Source organism: Cynocephalus volans, chromosome 14 (assembly GCF_027409185.1).
Source record: "Cynocephalus volans isolate mCynVol1 chromosome 14, mCynVol1.pri, whole genome shotgun sequence".
Lineage (NCBI taxonomy): Eukaryota > Metazoa > Chordata > Mammalia > Dermoptera > Cynocephalidae > Cynocephalus > Cynocephalus volans.
Genome location: NC_084473.1, coordinates 95,992,024 through 96,012,273, shown reverse-complemented (window position 1 = coordinate 96,012,273; position 20,250 = coordinate 95,992,024). Strand labels below are relative to the sequence as shown.

The 20,250-nt window shown below is 44.0% G+C and overlaps 1 protein-coding gene across 5 annotated transcripts in view; it reads left to right on the top strand.

The window, feature by feature from the left end:
• INPP4A (inositol polyphosphate-4-phosphatase type I A) overlaps positions 1 to 20,250 on the top strand; it is a 152,381-nt gene that overhangs the window by 77,836 nt on the left and 54,295 nt on the right. For all 5 annotated transcript variants that reach the window (XM_063078963.1, XM_063078962.1, XM_063078959.1 and 2 more), the window contains exons 2-5: positions 7,060 to 7,130; positions 8,037 to 8,245; positions 9,329 to 9,373; positions 20,105 to 20,223. In XM_063078963.1, coding sequence (XP_062935033.1) covers positions 8,140 to 8,245; positions 9,329 to 9,373; positions 20,105 to 20,223 — 270 coding nt within the window. In that variant the 5' untranslated portion in view covers positions 7,060 to 7,130; positions 8,037 to 8,139. The remainder of the gene's footprint in view (positions 1 to 7,059; positions 7,131 to 8,036; positions 8,246 to 9,328; positions 9,374 to 20,104; positions 20,224 to 20,250) is intronic.

Here is a 20,250-nt window from a genome sequence, read left to right as displayed (position 1 = left end):
ATATGCTATAGGCCTCTTCCAGGGCCCCAGTCTTTGAGTCAGGACCCCCTTTGCAACCCCCTTATTTTCTGCCACATACAGGTGGAAGGGCTTAGTTACGTCGGGAAGCCCCAGAGCCAGTGCGGACATCAAGGCCATCTTGATGTTGTTAAAAGCTTGTTGTTCCTCTTTTCCCCACTTGAAGGGCTGACTGTTTTTAGTGAGGGGACATAATGGGGCTCCCATCTCAGCAAAACCAGGTATCCATAGGTGGCAGAATCCGGCAGTACCTAAAAATTCCCTGACTTGTCTTGGATTAGCGGGTGGCAGAATGTGAAACACTGTCTCTTTCCTGGCCTCAGACAACCATCTTTTCCCGTCTTTAAGGAGGTACCCCAGGTAACTGACCTGTCGCTTGCAGATCTGAGCCTTTTTGGCGGAGGCTCGATAGCCCAGTTCTCCCAACTCCGTGAGGAGACGCTTTGTTCCTTCCAGACACAGTTCCTCATCAGCTGCTGCCAGGAGGAGGTCATCTACATACTGCAACAGAGATACCTGGGGGATAGAGGCTCGGAACATAGCCAAGTCTTGGTGGAGGGCCTCGTCAAAGATGGTGGGCGAGTTTTTGAACCCTTGAGGCAGGCGGGTCCATGTGAGTTGCCCTGCTAGGCCAGTCTCCGGATCTTTCCATTCGAAGGCAAAGTAATCTTGACTTTTTACAGCCAACGGTAAACAGAAGAAGGCATCTTTGAGATCCAGTACCAAGTACCAGGTCCTGTCTGGGGGTAGAGAGCTTAAAAGATTATAGGGGTTAGGAGCTGTGGAGTGGAGGTCAGCTACCCGCTTATTTACCTCTCGGAGGTCCTGGACCGGTCGGTAATCAGTAGTCCCAGGTTTTCGGACCGGTAGCAAGGGTGTGTTCTAGGCTGATTGGCACTTCCGTAGGATCCCCAGCTGGAGCAAACGGGCAATGTGGGGTCGGATGGCTTCATGTGCCTCTCGGGACATTGGGTATTGTCGGACAGCTATAGGACTGGCCTGAGCCTTCAGCTCTATGTGGATGGGGGGCCAGTTCTTAGCCTTCCCTATCCCTGCAGTTTCTGCCCATGCCTGGGGGTAGTTTTCTAACCACCAGTCCAACTGTCCGGTCTCCCGCCCTTGTTTTTCAAACAATTGGTATTCATCTTCCAACCTGAGAGTTAGTACCTGGAGAGGCTTTCCTTGTTGGTTTACCACCCGAGGTCCCACGGGGTCAAAATGAATTTGAGCACCCATTTTGGTGAGGAGGTCTCTTCCCAGTAGTGGGTAAGGGCACTCAGGAATGACAATGAACGAGTGGGATACCCAGCCCATGCCTAGGTCCACCGTTCTTCAGGTAGTCCATGAGTACTGTTGCTCCCTGTAGCCCCTTGTACCCACGACTTTTTTTTTTTTGAGAAAGGGTCCATCTGCCTGTTGCAACACTGAATGTTCAGCTCCAGTATCTACCATGAACTGAGTAGGCTTCCCCTCCACTGTTAGGGTTACCCTAGGTTCAGGGAAGGGGTCCGAACCCCCTCCCCTCTAATCACTGTCTTCCTGCAGGGCCAAGACTTTGGGGGCCTGAGGCTTTTTCTTTTTCTTGGCGCTTTTCTCTTTTTATTTCTTTAGCTTCCTGCTCTTTCTGCTTTCTCTCTTCTTTTTTTTCCTCTGACTCTCTATTATGATAAACCTTTTCAGCCACTCACACTAATTCCCTCGATGACTTATCTTGTAACCCTTCAAGCTTCTGCAGTTTCTTCCTGATATCTCTACTAGACTGGTCAATAAAGGCAACTGTCACTGTAGCCTTGTGCTCCTTACTGGTAGGATCATACGGGGTAAACCGACAGAATGCTTCCATGAGTCTCTCAGAAATGCTGTCGGAGACTCATTAGGCCCCTGGATTACCTCTCTTACCTTAGTCAAATTGGTGGGGCGTTTTGCTGCCCCTCCAATTAGAGCCTGGCATTAGACCTTCAAGTGTTCCCTACCTCCTGCCGAGTTAAACTCCCAGTTCGGTCTGGTCAACGGAAATTCTGCATCTATAACATCAGGGAGGAGGGTGGGTCACCCATCGTCTCCTGGAACCTTCTTTCGAGCCTCCAGGAGGATTCGTTGTTTCTCCTCAGTGGTGAACAGGACCTTGAGGAGCTGCTGGCAGTCATCCCAGGTGGGCTGATGAGTAAAGAGAAGGGATTCTACAAGGTTAGTGAGACTCTGGGGGTTTTCAGAGAAAGGGGGATTCTGAGATTTCCAGTTGTAAAGATCGGAAGAGGAGAAAGGCCAGTACTGTAAGGGCTGGTATCTGTCTTCATCAGGAGGGCCATAAGCCCGCAGGGGGAAGGTAGGTATTGCTTCCGGGGAAGCTACCCGCCTACTGCGTGTCCCTTGTGCAGGACCTTCCCTTGCTTCTGGTGGATCCTCCAGCGGAGCCAAAGGACGGGCTGCCTGTGGGCGAAGGGAAGGAGGATAGGGAGGAGGGGGATCCAAAAGAAGCAAGTCTGAGTCAGTGGATGGCAGGACCTCCGGCTTCTTTTCTGTTCCTTGAAGAGCAAACACAGCTGATGGACCTGTTAGGGGAACAAAAGGACGGACCCACGAAGGTGGGTCTGTGACCAGATCTTCCCAGACAGTGATATAAGGGACCTGGTCTGGGTGACTTTTAGAATTGGAACCAAAAATTTTTCTCTTTACCGCCGTGATCAGCGGCAGAGAGAAGGAGCCTTTGGCGGGCCACCCGAGTTGGAAAGTCGGCCACTCCGAAGAACAAAGTGTTGCCCACTTATTCCTTCTAACCTGCACAGACAAATTATTAGCTCTGTCCTTCACGTCAGTCCAGTATTTCAGAGTCAGACTTAAAGGGGTTGAGACAGTCTGCCCCATGTTGCCCCAGAAAATCGTCAGTCCCCACACACATGCAACCAGACAAACAAAAAACAAAACACTGACGTGCCCCTGCCATGGGTGCCACAACCTGATTATCAGAGAACTCGGGTGGGGTCTCCTTCCTAGAGATCTCCTGTGGAGCCAAGCCCGTTCGTCTCCAACAGAGGAATCTGGAGTGTCCTCCAGGATTCCTGTGGCCGCGGCATACTGGTACGTCTACCCGCCACTATGACCACTACAGACCGGTGACTCCGTCTCGGAGCCTTCGAAAAACTGAAACCAGACCGATGACTCCGTCCCGGAGCCACCGAAAAGCCGAAACCAGATTACAGTAGACAACAAAGACACAAAGACAGACACAGCAGACACCTCTGAAAAACCGAAAGCAGACCGATGACTCCATCCCAGAGCCACCGAAAAGCCGAAACCAGACCGATGACTCTGTCCCGGAGCCACCGAAAAGCCGAAACCAGATTATAGTAGACAACAAAGACAAAAAGACAGACACAGCAGACAGACAGACAACCACGGTACCTGCTCGAGCGATCGTCTGTCCTCTAGTCTCTGGTCCCAGAGAGAGCCGCTTCCCGGCCAATGTACCAAAATGTAAGACTGGCCTGAAAGCACAAATCTTACTTGTTGGGAAGGCTCGTCTCGCAAAGACCAGGAGACAGAGATCGTTGCAATCAAGCAAGAGGTTTTTTTATTCCAGCATGCTGGGGTCGCTCCGTCTTCAGGACAGAAGCAGCCCTGAGTTCTTAACACGAGCACTTTTTATACAGTTTGGTAGGCAGACTTTGGCAACAGGATGAGTTGTATACAGCTTATTGGTCACCTGAGGTGACTTTTAAATTCATTGGTGGCTTTCAGTGGGGTGGTATACAGACGAGGAACTGGGGAATTGCCCAACAGCCCACCCTTTGTGTGGTCAGGCCCTTCCCGGAACTGGGTGAGCTTTGGGCAGTTTGGGAAGTCCTTTATCTGCCCTTACCAGAAAGTCCCACCCGCAGGGGCTTGTAAAACCTTGCGCAAGCTAATTACAGAAGCAGAAAAGCTAGTCAGTTAATATTTAAGGGTGGGGGAAGGGTTTCAGGTCCACAACTCCAGAGTGAGGAAAGGAGGCGATTAGTTTCATGAGTTATTGCTTTCTTGCTCCCAAGAAGAAATTCTAGTCCCGTGAACACCTCCCACACACTCTCTGTCCTCTTTGATTTAAGTGCAGTTTTTCTTCCTGATGAGCTCTGGTCTTCACATGGGGCTGGGAGGTAAAACAGGGACCTTGGGAATATAGGAATCCTTGGCAAATTACCTTAAATTAATGAGACTAAGAAGGGAAATCAAGTTCAGCTCTGTAAATTAGTTTTGCATTCTGGGTCATGATGACTTAAATCACAGATTCTAATTAAATGCCTCCAAATAACTATGAAGTGGCTTCTAAGGTCTTTTTGACCTAAAAGATTCTCTGATCTGTGAACTCTTATCAAGTATAAAATTTGTCTGTAGATGTTTCCCTTTCAGCATTTCTGTCTCCAGAAACCACAGGATGCCTGTAATGCAAACCAGCCTCCTAAGGGACAGGTAGGAAGGTAGAGTGGCCAGGGACCCTGTAGTGGGGGAGAGAAGGTGTAAGAGTGGTTGGATTTGGGAGCCTCCCTGGGGCCAGCAAGTTGTCGGGGTACAGATGTGGCCCTCTATTAGGTGGCATGCCTCCACTGCCCCAAGTGGAGGGGCCGACTGGTGCCTTCACTAATGAGTTGAGCAGGGCAGGAAGGCAGGCAACAGAATGCCAGAGACATGTTGGGAGAAGGTTCAGGAGGGAAGAACTCCTTCCTGGAGCTAATGTCATGCCCAGGGTGCTGCCTCTGCCTCTGGCCAGCATGTGGTGCAGCCTTCAGTGATGCAAGAGGATGCCAGTACCTGAAGACAGGACAGTTCCTCCCCACGGTCACACCCCCAAACACGGCCAGCGTATCAATGTGGTCTCCCGCTGACTCTTTCCCTCTGTATCATATCTTTTTACATGGGCGTAACCAGAGCACAGGTGGGATATTCTGTTAAGAACATATATGATGCAGAATTGACAAACATTTTTTTCATGCTATGTTGTCTTTATTTTAGTCATTAAAATAATTAAATACACTTTTTATTGAGGTATAAAAAAATTACCTGTGTACAGCTCAATGAATTTTCACACTTTAAAGTTAGTCATGGAACCGGCACCCAGATCAAGAAACAGAACATTACCAGAGCCCTCAGAAACCCCCTTTACGCCTTCTCCAGTCAGTACCCACCCCTTGAATACACTCTCCTGACTTCCAACTCCACGGATTCACTCAGCCTGTGCTCTAACTTCATCCATGGAAGCAGACTTGCCTAGAATGGGCTCTTGTGTGTTTGGTTTTTTCCCTTGACACTGTTCCTAAGATTCACGCTCACTGTCTTGTCCATTCTGCCACTGATGAGCATTCGGATTGTCTTTAGTATCTTCCTATTATAAATGTCGCCGCTCTAAGCATTCTCTGCACGCTTTTTGGTGAACATAAGTGTGCACTTCTGTTAGCAGTTCCACTCTGAGTTAGATGCCTGGTCACGGTGTGGATGTGTGTTCATCTTCAGCAGAGTCTGCTGGTTGTCCAGAGTGGAGGTTCCACTTACATTCACCAGCAGAGTGTCCCTTCCAGTTATTCCACATCTTTGTCAACCCTTGGTATTGTCTGTCTGTTCATTTTATTGGGGTCATTTTAGCAGCCCTATAATAGTGTGTCCTTATGGATGTTCCAGGACATTCTTATCTGTAGCTGGGCATTTGGATTGCTTTGTCATTATAAGTAATGCTACCATAAACGTCTTTGTCCAGTAATCTTTTCCATGCTCTAGATTATTGGTGAGAATTTTGTTATTGTTTACAAATTTTGATAAGTAATGCCAAATTGCTTTCCGAATGCTTGTACCACTCTAATGTTATCAACAATACAGGAGAGAGCTTTAGAGGTGCCCCAGGTCCTCCAGCAATGCGGGTTCTCATTAGAAGAACAAATTTCTTCTGGAGGACTAATTTAGATGAAGATAGGTGTATTTAGCATTGCCTTAATTAGTACTAATAAGTTTGTTTACCACGTGTATTCCTCTTTTATGGAATCATACCTTTTGCCCCTTGAATTTTTTAGTGAGCTTTTTTGTTAATTCGTACAAGTGTTACTGTTACTTTAGATTAGTTACTGTTACTGTTATATTAGTACAGGTACTTTCCCAGTTTTACCATTTGCATTGCATATTTTTGTACTTGTATGTCAAACCGGTGGGTCTTCCCCTGGCTGATTTATTTTTATTTTATTTTATTTTATTTTATTTTTTGGTGGCTGGCTGGTGTGGGGATCCAAACCCTTGACCTTGCTGTTATAACACTGAGTTCTAACCAAGTGAGCTAACTGGCCAGCCCTCCCTTGGTGATTTCTGCTGTGGCTCCCCTGCCAGGCCACTGCCCTCTTTGCTGAGATGCCCAGGCTGAAAGTCCCTGGGTGCCCCCAGTGGGAGGATAGGAGCACAGCCTGCAGGAGAAACAGTCTTCCCGAGGGCTGAGTGCACTGCTCTTGCTGTCCTTGGATTTCCAGAACCCAGCCCTTTCAGGTGGTTCATGAGCTGAGCCCTAAGGCATGCCACGATGGCCCCACAGCAGTGCTGGGCCTGGGTGTTCTGTTCTACAGGGAGGCGCCTGCGGGCCAGGCAGCGGCACCACTGTGTGGGAACCCGGTGGTTTACAGAGCCCTTTCCTGTTCTTGCACATTTGGTTTTCACTGTAGCCCCATGAAATGGGTGCATTTAACCTCATCTTAGACACAAAAAAGCAGAGCCTCAGATGAGGCCTGCAGCTTCTTGGGGCCTGCAGTTTGTGAGCGGGAAAACTAGGACTCAGATTCTCATTTGCTTATGTTCCCTAAACCGAACCTAGCTGACTACAGATCAACCCTGGAGTGGGGAGAGGAATGTGCACTTTCTCTTTCTCGGTCTTTTGGGTTTGAGCAAAACCTGTGTTTTTGAGCCAGAAGGTTGGATTGGAGTGTGGGGCTCGACGGAACATGGAGTAACTCTCAGCTTCCTCACATCTGTAGACACTGAGTTCTCCGGAACTTTGTGTGTGACCAGCTTGTTACATTTCTCATTTTCTGTTTTTAGGTGGTTGATTTGGATGTGCTTCTATGAAGAAATGCCACGTGTCTCCTCTGGTCTGAGAACAAACATGTCTAGTAAGTTACTTGGTGAATTACCTCAAGGAGTGGCGCTCAGGGCGTTCAGGCGCAGAGGTGTGGGCACCCTTTGAGAAGGCAGAGGCGTCCCTAGATATATGGAGACTTTTGAGAGGGTGTTTTAAACCAGGCTTATTGCTCAGTCTAATTAGCCTAATGTCTAAATGTTGCTTCCTTCTGGAGATAGCAGGAGTTATAGCGCATACAGTTGAAAACTCATAAACCTGAAACTCACTTTCTGCTGCTTGACCTACCTCTAAGAGCATAGTGAGTTCCAGCTGCACCAGAGCATCTGTCTGAGTTGGCCTGTGGTGGCATTTTGCCCAGAACCCGCCCAGCCCCGTCCACTTCAGTTAGGCATAGGTTATCACTTAGCTTTGCAGGAAAGACAGCCCGAGGTCAAGGTAGGTGTGAAGTTTATGTGGCTCCAGGAAGAAAGACAGCAGGTTGGAGGAGCAAGCTTCACTACTCCGGGTTCCGTGGAGCTAGTGTTGCCTGCGGGTGGCAGATCTTATCATGCAGCTCCTACCCTCCTAACAGAGGTGTGGTGAATTAATTTAAAATTTCTAAGGTTCTATGAGACCCATCAACAGGAGAGCATAATAAAGCAAACAAGAAAATCTCAAAAGCCACATTCTGTGATTGTATGTAAACTGTCATTGATTGTGGCATATCTTGGTTGAGGAGGACATGACTTCTTTATGGGCTCCCACAGGCATACTGGGTTGGGGAGGTGACTAGAAGGGGCCGACAGCAGCAGGCACTCCACCCCTTCTTCTCCACCTGCCCGAGGACCCTGGGCACTCATCTCTCCTGTGTTAGGCCATGTTCTCTCTCTGTGAGAGCACAGTATCTCTCAGTCACCACCCCTGTGGTTTCTTACCTGTGTTTGCTTCTATTTCTCAGGGTTATTGCCACCTTAGGGTACTAGGACTTGGTGACAGCCCTACCCAGAGAATCAGGTGTGGTCTGATCCAGGAACAAGAAGCACATCATCACCAATGACATCATGACAGCAAGAGAGCACAGCCCTCGCCATGGCGCCAGGGCCCGTGCGATGCAGCGTGCTTCCACCATCGATGTGGCGGCCGACATGCTGGGCCTCTCTCTGGCAGGTGAGCGTCACAAGGCCTGTGTCAGGCTCCTGGTACAGGCTTGCTAAGTGCACGTCCCACACTATGACAGTGCTGGGAGGGCCAAGCACCTGGTGGACAGACAGGAGGAGCCCCCTATGACTGCCCCAGGTTGGAGGGTGCCCTGGGGTGTCATCTGTGAGAAACACCCTCACCCATCCAAGGCCAAGGAATGGACACGGAGACACAAGGTACAGCGAAGCGAGACTTTAATTATGGCCTTGCAAGGTTTGGGTGTCTGACTGGCAGGCACACGGAAAAGGGCTGTAGCAAGCAATTTATGTCCTAGTGTGCAAGTCCCTGACCCACCTCTTCATAGGTTGGGGTGCACAGTTCTCCCGGATGACATCTAAGATGTCAGTTTACTACCCCTTTGTAGGAAATTTCTTTGTTTGAGGGCTCAGGACAAGCCCTTGAAAAAGGCCCACCCAAAGCCCTGTGAAAGGAGAAACATTAGGAAATGAAGAGAACAATAAAGGGCTATTAACTCATTACCATCTCAAGGACAACTTTATCCATTTGAAGTAAACAATTAAGGGCTAGTAACTCATTACCATCTCAAGGACAACTTTATCTATTGGGCGACCCCCCATCCCCCAAGAATGGGCTGGACCAGTCAGACAACTTTTGGGCTGGGCCTGAATTATTTCTGAAAATGAATCACTTAGGTTATTTTCTTACAGCATCCTTCTGGTGGAACCAGGAAATAGGGAGGGGGAAATCGGCCCTCTTCCTGGAAACTGCTTCAGTTTAGGTGGGAGCCTCAGGGCTCATCTGCCAGTAGGTAACATGGGAGGGTCCACAGGGCCTGTCTGGCAAGTACCAGGCCATGATAGAAGCCCTCTCTGTCGCGGGCATACAGACCCATGGAGGAGGGAGGGGTTGGGCTTGGGGTCTGAGACTTCTTAGGAATATCAAAAGGAAAATAATTAGGAAAGTGACAAATTATCTTGCATAACAGTTTTTTTGGGGGGAAAATGTAGAGTGTTGGTTTTTTGGCATCAAGTGTAAAAATAGGGAAATGTTTGTTAAAGCTGATTTATCTGTCCTTTCTTTTTTATTCAGGAAATATACAAGATCCAGATGAGCCCATTTTAGAATTCAGCTTAGGTAGGTATCTTTTTAATTTTTTTTGTTTTAAAAAATACGTTGCTTAAAAACAAAAACACTTCCACTGGCACAGGTTTGTCTCAAAGAACTTGCTGCTGCAGCCACCACTGCTGAAGTGTTTCTGAGAAGATAAGGCCATGATGCAGGTGTGAGCTTCCTGTGTGTCTCCTCAGCATGGGCCCACCCTCCCATCTGGGGTGTGCTCCCCACGGGCTGGCAGTGGCCAGGATGGGAGGCGAGCCCCCACAAGAGCAGCCGGCAGAGACCGCTTCTCTCTCCCTCCTTCCACCCCTCTGGGAGAGGGTAGGAGGGGTTGAGAAAACTGGGCTTAGGCTCAGTTTTGTTGCCCCGTGGCTGTGCAGGTTTGCATGGTTGAGGTTAGCTCTCTAGCCCTCGGTTCTTGGGTTCATACTCGGCAAAGTATGGCAGTAACACCCGCTTGCTCTCTGTCTCAGTGAGGGTCTGATGAGAATACATTAAAGACTGGATTAGAGTGTGCTGTGACTGGAGTCAGGGACGTGAGGCTGCTGTGGCTCCAGGAGGCCGGAGAGCTGTGGGAGGGGTTCTGCCTGAGACATGTCTCCTCCGGAGCCTGGTGCTGTCCAGGGCTCCTGTCTCCTTCTTCTGTCCCTTGGTGGTGGTCAGCGTTGGTTGGGGGCCTAACAATGTCCAGGAGGTGATATGACATAAAAGAGGTACCTCCTGGTGAGTCAGATGACCTGGATTCTAGTCCCACCTGTGCCAAACTAACCACATGGCCTTGAGCCTGCCACTTACCTTGCCAGGCCAGTTTCCTCATGTGCTAGGTGGGGGTGTTAACTGCGCATTTGAGAGACAGTGAAGATCAAGGTGTTAAACCCTTCTTTCCCACAAAAAAGACTTGGACAAATTGTAAAACCCATAAAAGTGTGAGTACGTTATTATCAAATTGATATTAAATTCTGAAAATGTCCCTATTTCAGATTAAATGCTCCTAATGTACTATGCCGTGTAGTGGGAATGCGAGGTTTGGGGAGAATCAGCCTTTAACCCTCCTGGGATTCCCACACACCTGCTTTGCCCCCTGTTAGAAGGACCATGTTGCTTATTAAAATGATAACACTGACTCCACGGAGTTCACTTTCGTGACAGCAGAGTGAACATATCGCCAAATACCCCCTTATCTTAAATTATCCCAAACATCGGGACACATAGAAACAAAAATACAAACTCCAAGCAGTGAGACATTTTTGCAACCCCCAAATGTGACCTGGGAGGAGGGAGCAGATGGGGAATAGAAAATGGGAGAGAGGAGCAGGTCATACCTGCATGTGAGAGTGGTGTAGGCCAAGGCAGAGGATTTGCCCTAAAGGCATTGGGACAGTCTGCCACACTCCCTCAGCCCTGCAGAGACCAGAGGTTTATTCTCTGGAGAGACTTCAGAAGCAGAAGGCTCTGATGGGTACATCAGCCCAGAGCAGAGGGGGCCAGATAGAAGCGAGGATTAAGCTGAAGTCTTTTTTGAATACCGAACTTCCCCCACCTTCCAACCTTCCTCCATCCTAATTCTGCCAGGCTTATGCCTCCAGGCAGAGGGTTCTTCCTCTGGACAAAGTAAACCACTCACTCCCCACAAAGAGATACTATACTTCGGGAACCCAACCAAAAGCAGGCTGCCAGCCACCCAGGGACTGTTGTGGAGCACATCTAGGACCCCGTGCATACTCAGCATCAAATTGCCTTCCAGTACCTCATTCTTAAAAGCAAGTGGACATTCGCCCACACACAGATTGGTACACAGATATGTTCATTGCCTTTATTCATGTTCATCAGCAGGAAAAGTAAAGAAACTGGTATGCATGTGGTGGAATACCACTCAGCAAGGTGGAGTGAAGCACTGACAGACATAGCCACATGGATGAATCTCAGAAGCATTATGCAAAGCAAAAGAAGCCATACACAAAGGCTATATGTTGTATGATTCCATTTTTATGAAAATAGGAAGATTAATCTATAGTGATAGAAAACCGGTTAGTGTTTGTCTGGGACTGGGATGGGGGTTGACTGGAATATGGGGGACAGGGAATTCTTTGGGGTGGTGAAAATGTTCTGTATCTTATCAAAACTCGTTGAACTTTACACTTACAAAGGGTACATTTTGTATAAAGATTATGCCTCAAAATTGATTTAAAACAAAATGAAAGAATAGTCAAAGATCACTAGACCTATGTGGAAGGCCTACAACATGAAAAAAAAAACAGGAAAAGTAGAACTTGAAAGAAACTGAGATGTTGCAGAAAGCAGAAAATGTCAAAGACATGATCATTTATATACTCAGGAATAGCCATAAAACAAGAACAGGATACTATAAAGAAAAAAGAGCAGTTGAAGAAAAAGGACAACCTTAGAAATTTAAAATATGATAAACAAAATTTTTAAAAATTTAATAACCTTTAGAAGATATTCAAGGAATTCTCCCAGAAAGTAAAAATGTTAAAGCAGAATAGAAAATGGGTGAGAAACAGAAATGGAAAATTAGAGAGTAAATCCAGGAAGTCCAACAACTAGAAGAAAAAAATAGAAAAGAACATAAAGGAGGAAATTACCAAGAGATAATACGGAACTAAAGAATGTTTCTAGATTAAAAATGCCTGCCAAGGCCCAGCAAAACATCACGGTGAAATTTCAGAACACTAGGAGTAAGATGAAGATCCAGAAAAGAAAGAATAGGTCATACCCAAGGATCAGGAATAAAACTGGCACGGAACTTGTCAGTGACACTGGAAACCTGAAGACAGCGAGACAAAACACCTTGCAGTACATTTTCAACTTAGAATTTTCTCCCAACCAGACTGTCAATCGTATGTGAGGGAAAAAAGAAACTTATTCCAGCTATACAGACTCTCAAATAAATTTATTTTTTCTGTGTCTTTTCTTTGGAAGTTAGTGGAGGATGTGCTCCACCCGAAACAGGGAAAATTAAGAAAAAAGAACAAATGGGGTCCAGGAAACAGGGTCCTTACCAGAGAAAAGTGAAAGAAATCCCACATGGCTTATAGTGATTAATATTTGCTTAATTTTAATCATGCAGAATGTGGATTTAACAAAAAAACTGAGCTAAAATGATTGCATTTAGAGAGGATGAGAGTTGGTATAATTGAGTGAATATAGTAGAAATCGGAATATTTCTGAATCTAGTAAATCAAAGAGTGATATAGTCATGTTAATTAGACACAGGGAGGAAGAAACAGCTTAATAAAGTAAGGATGGATGTTATGTTAAGTGAATCTTACCACAATTAAAGAAAAAAAAATGGATGAGCAGGAGCTGGGTGATTGGGCAAAATATTTTGACTTTTTTTTGTGGCTATGTTTTGACTTTAAAAATAAATAAAAGTTTAAAATTAAAATAAGTAAATATGTGCTCATTTCAAAACTTTTAATGCAGAAAACGTTTGAGGTATCCAAAGACAAAAATTACAATAAATTTAGTTTAAAGATTGGCTTTTATTTGTGTTTCTAGAATCAGGCAACACCTCATTCTGTTAAATAGAATAAGTTTCCAATGAGTTCAGCAGAAGAAGTTGGCTTTATAGACCAAAAAAGGCTGAGGAAAGCAGAAACAGCGGAAAGCAGTTGGTCTGCCTTCAAAGTTACTTTCTCTCTCTCTCTCTCTCTCTCTCTCTCTCTCTCTCTCTCTCTCTCTCTCTCTCCTGATTTCTTGGAAGGTCAGATAAACAACTTAGTTTCAGCTTGGTGGTATGAAACTTCAGCATGAATAACTCCATGTTGGTTTGGTCTGCTGGGCCTACTCCAGGAGCTCAGTCCAAGCCAGAGGCCTCCTATGAATAGAGGGGAAAGAAAACCCTATTGGAGAGAGATAATCAGTTGGCATTTTGGTACATATTCTTCTCTCTCTATATTTTTACCCTCACAGAGTGCTGTACAGAAATTTTTAATGGTTTTGGTTGTGGAAGTGATGGAATTATTTGCAAAAATGTCATCCTAGTGTTTCTGACATGTTTTTTAATGTAGCAAAATATCACTGGCATCTTTTCACTTTAATAGATATGGGATCTGCTTCATCATTTTGGATGTCTACACAGAGTCTATTGTACAGCTGTGCCATGCTTACTTTAACCACTGTCCTAGTGTTGGACATTTAGCTTCTTTCCAATTTGCCATTATAAACACCACCACAGTGAACATACTTGTACAGAGATCTTTCATACATTTTGCTGATTATTTCCTGAGGATAAACTCCTGGATATAGAATTGCCGAGTCAAATGTATGCACTTGAAATATGTTTTACTAGTTTACTTCAACAGCATTTATTTAGCATTTATGCAGCTGGAATTACAGATGATCAGGTTGGACAGACAAGGCACACATATCAGAGATTTATGATTTCTATGGAAATATGCCCAATGAGTGATGTAAGTGATAAAACAGAAGGGACGTGACCGTGGCCTGCTCAGAGCAAACTTCGTGGAAGCTATGGAACTTGAGCCAGTAATTAAACATGAGGTGAGATTTTGATAGGCTGGGTAGGGACAAGGCCAGGAGAGAATGTTGCTTGTAGGAAGGCCATGAGCCCACCAGCCCTTAAAGTAATTTCAATCTTCCTAGCCTTTGGTGGCCACCTGTTATACCTCAGCCCATCTGCCATAACTAGTGGCTGAAAGACCCAAATATTCCAACCTTGCATGGTCGTCAAGAACCTGCACCTGATGAGAGCACTGGCAGAGGGAGACCACAGGTCATTGAGACAGTTTGTAGCTTAGAGGAAAGAGAGCAAGTGGAACAGTGAAATCAGAGGATTCCTGTTGGGGCAGACATAGTAGAAGAAATAGAAGAGAATTGAAAAAGATAAATAAAACCTTAAAGTGTCTAGAAGAAAATATAGGAGAAATCTCAACCTCAGGGTAGGCAAAGATTTCTTGGATGAAACACAAAAAGCACTAACTCTGCATTTTAGTTTGCTATTGCTGCCATAACAAGTTACCACAAAATAACCACCTTGAAACAATACACATTTATTTTCTTACAGTTCTTTTAGGTCAGAAATCCAATGTGCTCATCTGGGTCTTTGCTTAGAGTCTCACAATATCAAAGTCCGTTTCAGGAGGGCTGCATTTCTTTCTGGGGGCTCTTGGGGAGAATCTCTTTTCTTGCTCATTCGTGTTGTTGGCAGAATTCAGTTCCTTGTGGCTTTTGGATTCGGGACCCCGTTACTTTGCTAGCTATCAGTGAAGGCCTGTTCCCAGCATACAGAGGCCCCTCACGTTCCTCTTGTGGACTTCAGCCCTCTTCCACCATCCTCAAAGCCAGCAGTGGTAGGTTGAGTGCCTTTTATGTTTTACATCTCTCCTGCCTCTTTTTCCATTGTCATATCGTTATGATTCGCCCTTCTGCCTTCCTCTTCTACTTTTAAGGGCTCATGTGATTAGATTGAGCCCATCCAGATAATCCATCTGAAGATCCATAACCTTCTTTTTTTGGCAGCTGGCCACTTCAGGGATCTGATGAAGATCCACAACCTTAATCACATCTGTAAAGTCCTTTTTCCACTTAATGTAATGTAAGGTATTCACAGGTTCTGGGGATTAGGAAGTGGGCATTTTGGGTGGAAGAGGGGGGCACTTTTCTACCTACCACTTGTCAAGCAGGAATCTCAGGTCCTTCTGCCCCTTCCTGGGCAGGTCGTGAGTCAGGTGATTGAAAGAAGGTTCTGGCAGCTTTATGCAAGGTAGGCATACTTTATTCTTCAGATAAGAGCTTCACAGACATGCTTTTATCCTCAGAGATGAGCTCTGCCATTCTCCTCTGCTGTTCTGCTGACCAGCAGTTCAGAGCAGTTACCTTTATACTTTTAGTACACAAGAGCAGCCACAAGCCAAGCATTACATAATTACAACAATCATGCTGAATCAGTAAATGGACACACATGTGCAGTTACTCTACTTTTATAACGTGTTTCTAGTGAATGTGCTGAATCTTGCCCATTTGTAATAGATGAGGAGAGTGAGCCTGACTAAACCTTTTCTACTTTCCTTACACTACTCTCTAAAATTTAGAAAAGGATAAATTGGACTTTTATCAAGATGAGAAATGACTGTGCATCAAAAGACACCATTAAGGAAATGGATCAACCACTGACTGTGAAAAAATATTCACCACACATATACCCGACAAAGGACAAATTCAGAATAAAATGTTTACAAGTAAAAAGTAAAAAAGTAAACAACCCAATTTGAAAATGAACAAAAGACTTTAGCAGACACTTGACAAAATAAGTTATACAAACCACGTGGTGAAATGATGCTTAACATCACTAGTCATCATCAAAGTGCAAATTAGACCACATTCATTGGATCAGCAAAAATAAAAAAGAACAGCCCCACCCGACTGGAACTTATGTACATTGCTAATGGGAGTGTAAAATGATACAAACACTTTGGAAAACTGTTAGTTCCTTACAGATTTAAACATATCTTCCTCTATGACCCAGAAATTCCACTCTTGTGTGTTTATGCAAAAGAAATGAAAACATCTGTTCATAAAAAGTTATGAGCAAAAATTTTTATGTCACCTTTATTCATAATAGTTCAAATTTGGAAATAACCCAAATGTTTATTAACAGTAAAATGGATAAATTGTTGTACATTCATACAAAGGAATACAACTCATTAAAATTAAAAAAATGAGTTATGAGCACATGTAACAAGGTGAATCTCAGAGACATTCTATTTATATGAAATTCAAGAACAGACAGAACTGCAGTGATGGAAATCAGAAAGTGGTTTCAGAGGTCAGGGAATTGACTGAGAAGTACCAGGGAAACTTTCCAGTCTGATGAAAAGTTCACTATCCTGTTTTGATGATGGTTACATGGTGTTTATGATGGTCAAAACTCATGGAACTGAAGCCTAAGTCCTTTGTATTTTATTGGTTCTGATTAAAAATGAAAGTTTATAAAGAGATATGAGAAGATACTACAGAGGGACAACCTGAAAACTAAATTTTTTTCTAAATTTTTAATTACCAGTGGATATTTTGAAAATGAGAAAGATAAGGGCAGGAATGGCAGAATGAAGATCTCCAAAAATATATTTTTTTTCCATAAAGGCAATAAGAATACTGGGAAAAACGGTCAAAATCAATTGTTTCAGAACTCTGAAGTTCTGTGGAAGGCTGAAAGGTTCAGAGGCTGAAGCAGTGCGTTTGACGGCTTCTCTGTGTTGAAATGACAGGGATTGTTTACTGGGGTCCACAGGGGAAGGATACTTGGCAAAACCTCTCTCACTTTGATTTAGAACCCAAAAGCCTACACTTCTGAAATAAGGGGAATCAGAGGCAGGTATTCATAGGGACTGCAGGTCTACTCAGTTCCTGAAAATAAATGAAGTTACATTAGCGTGCTAGTGCTCCTTAGAACCAGAGGAAAGCCATTACACGTCTTCCCTGGAGAAAGGCAGTGTCATGCTAGGCCTCACTTTCTACACACGATTTAAAAAATATCAGCATAAACTCATGAATTCTCAGAAACATGAGTAGACAAGAAATATGACCATAGACAAACAGAAGAAACAGACCCACAGTCGCTCCAGATACTACAGTTAGTAGACACGGATGCTAAAATAACTGTAATGGCTATGTGTCTTCGTTTGAGTTGCTATAACAGAATACCGTAGATTGGGTGGTTTTAATAATGTAAATTTATTTCTCACAGTTCTGGAGGCTGGAAAGGCCATGGTCAAGGTGCCAGCAGATCTGTTGTCTGATGAGGGCCCACTTCCTGGTTTGCAGATGGCGGTCTTTTCACATAGTGGAGAGTAGAGCAGAGGGAGCAAGCTCTCATGTCTCTTCTTTTAAAGGCACTAATTCCATTCCTGAGGACCTAATGACCTAATAATCACCTCCCAGAGGCTGCACGTCCTGATACCATCACATTGGGGGGTTAGGATTTCAACATATAAATTTTGGGGGGGACACAAACATTTGGTCTATAACTCTGTGTTAAAGTAGAATAAAGACATTATCAAACATTCATCACAGGGCTGGCCCCATGGCTCACTCAGGAGAATGCAGTGCTGGTAGCGCTGAGGCTGTGGATTCGGATCCTACATAGGGATGGCAACACTCACTGGCTGAGCTTGGTGTGGGCAACACCGTGACGAGGGTTGCGATCCCCTTACTGGTCAAAAAAAAAAACATTCATCACAGAACTAGAAACCGTAAAAAGAACGAAATGGAAATTCTAGAATTAAAAAATAAAATAACTGAAGATAAAAAAAAAATCAATGGATGGGTCTAAAAAGCAGATTAGACACATCCAAAGAGAAAATTAATGGTTCTAGATATAGGTCAAAATGACAATTTCCAAAATAAATCCAGTCTCTCTTAAAATGTTCTCTCTTAAAATAATGGAAAATATATCAGAAGAGAGTGTAAAAAACATAGCACAGTGAGAAGATCTAATATACACTTATTTTGTGTCCAAGAAGGAACATAAAGAGAGAAGGTTCAGAAGAAGTATTTACAGTTGAGCATTTTTTCCAAACTTATAAAATACAGTAAGTCACAGAATAAATAAAAAGGACATAGACATATTGTAGTAAAACGGCTGAAAGCCAAATTTAGTGGGAAAATCATGGAAGCTAGGAAGCTACCAGGAAAAACACACACACACACACACACACACACACACACTCTCTCTCTCTCTCTCTCTCTCTCTCTCTCTTAAAGTAGCAACAATTACACTGGCTGCTGACTTCATAACAGAAACAATAGAAGCCCAAAGACAATATATTTAAGGTGCTTAGAGAAAATAACTACCTAGAAAAAAATATCCTTTAAGAGTTAAGGTGGAATAAAGACATTTTTAAACCATGAAAGCCAAAAGAATATGTCAACACCAGACTTGCAGTATAATCATTGCTAAGAGATGTTCCTCAGTAGAAGGCAGATGATTCCAGATGGAAGTTCACCAGTGTAGAAAGGATGGAAAATTCAAACATGAAAAGGGCTGGGGTGAAAATGTGGGTATAGCTAAATGAATAGTAACTATGTAACATAAAACACACGCACAAATGTTTGTGCTAACAAGAGCTGGTGTGGCAGTATTAATGTCAGACGAAGTGTAATTAGAACCAAAAAGAGTTGTGTGCAGTGGTTAGATCATTACAACTCGTTTCAGAGGACAGGTAATGGCCAGTAATTTACTGCAGATAAACATAAGACACCTGCTCAACTATGCTCCTCCCCTACCAAATCTGTCTCCTCCTTCCCTTTCTTTGTATTTTCCTAACTTTCTCTTAATCTCTCCTTTTTTCCCATTTCTTTCAGCCCTGTGAGTGGCTTCCTTCCATCGCATCTCTCATCTTCTTGCGTTTGTCTGACCTACCGTGGACATGAGAATTTTTTTTTTTCTGTTTGTCTTGGCAGCTGGCCAGTGTGGGGATGCAGACCCTTGACCGTGGTGTTATGAGCCTGCCCCTGAACCAGCTGAGCTGACCAACCAGCCCACGAGAATGCATTTTTTAATTAGAGTTAATAATTTTTTAATTTTTATTTTTGTGATAAAATATACATAACATTAAACTTATCATTTTAGCTATTTTAGAATATGCAGTTCAGTGGCATTAAGTCTGTTCACGTGGTTTCACAACCGTTACCACCACCCATCACCAGTTTTTTCATCTCAAAAAACCAAAAAAGAGTTAATAAATTTTAATGTTCTCTATTCTTAATTTAAAAGGGAAAAATGGAACATTTATATTCCTAATGAACCCCACCAAAAAAGCTAATTGTTTTTACTAGTGTTGAACTTTGATTTACCATATATTCATCAATTCCAAGGTTTTCTTTTTTTTCCCACATTTTATTATCTCTTTAATGAGGAAGTGTCGTATAGTCAATGGCATATTATAGTTTAATGGCAATGTATTTTTATTTTTTTTCTTTTACAGTGCATTTTATAATAAGGAACATTTTTGATTCAATGAAATACAGTCATTTTCCTATGGGTCACTTCTGTGATATTACCTGAGTCCTTGAAAATTGGGTGAAGGATCAAAAAGAAAAAAAAAGAATTATCTGAGTCTTATAATCTATTTCAAAATGCTTAGTATGATACGTTTTTCTAACTCAAACAGTTCTACAAGGTACCTTTAGTTTTGAAAAGTAACATTTTTAATAATCTCGCCTCTGATTCAAGTTTTATAAGGAGAATAAATGAGCAATGACTTACTTGAAAAAAAACAAACAAAAAACTTTATTTTGCCATAGAATTTTAATTTTCTTCCAGCATCCATCCATCCACACATCAAGACCAGGCCACAGCAGTCATGAGATGTAGGCATGTGTAGCTGTGTCTCAGATTTCATAGACTGACTTCGTTGTTCACTTGGTTAGAGTGCAGTTGGTTATTGAGATCAGCCTTAGGGGTCAGACCCCTAGGAGGTGGCTGGCTCTGTGTTCCACCCCATGGACGTATGAAGCCCCCTTCGGCACAGACTTTCACTGCAGTGTGGCATTGCTTTCTTGGAGGTGGGGGAGGAGAGGAGGAATGAGAAGAAAGAGTTTCGAATTTAAAAAATGACCTGCCTCCCTGTGACGATTGACAATGTGATGGTCTTTTCCCTTTGATTGCCATTTACTCTTTGTGCTTTCTTTGGGTGTGTTTGGAACAGAGAACTAACCAGAGCCTGGTTTTAAAGGATTCTTTTCTGTCCCATCTTGATTCTGTAGCTTGCAGTGAGCTGCATACTCCATCACTAGATCGAAAACCAAATAGTTTCGTAGCAGTGAGTGTGACCACGCCTCCTCAGGCGTTCTGGACGAAGCATGCACAGACGGAGATCATTGAGGTGAGTGCTGCTGGCCCCCCTCCACGG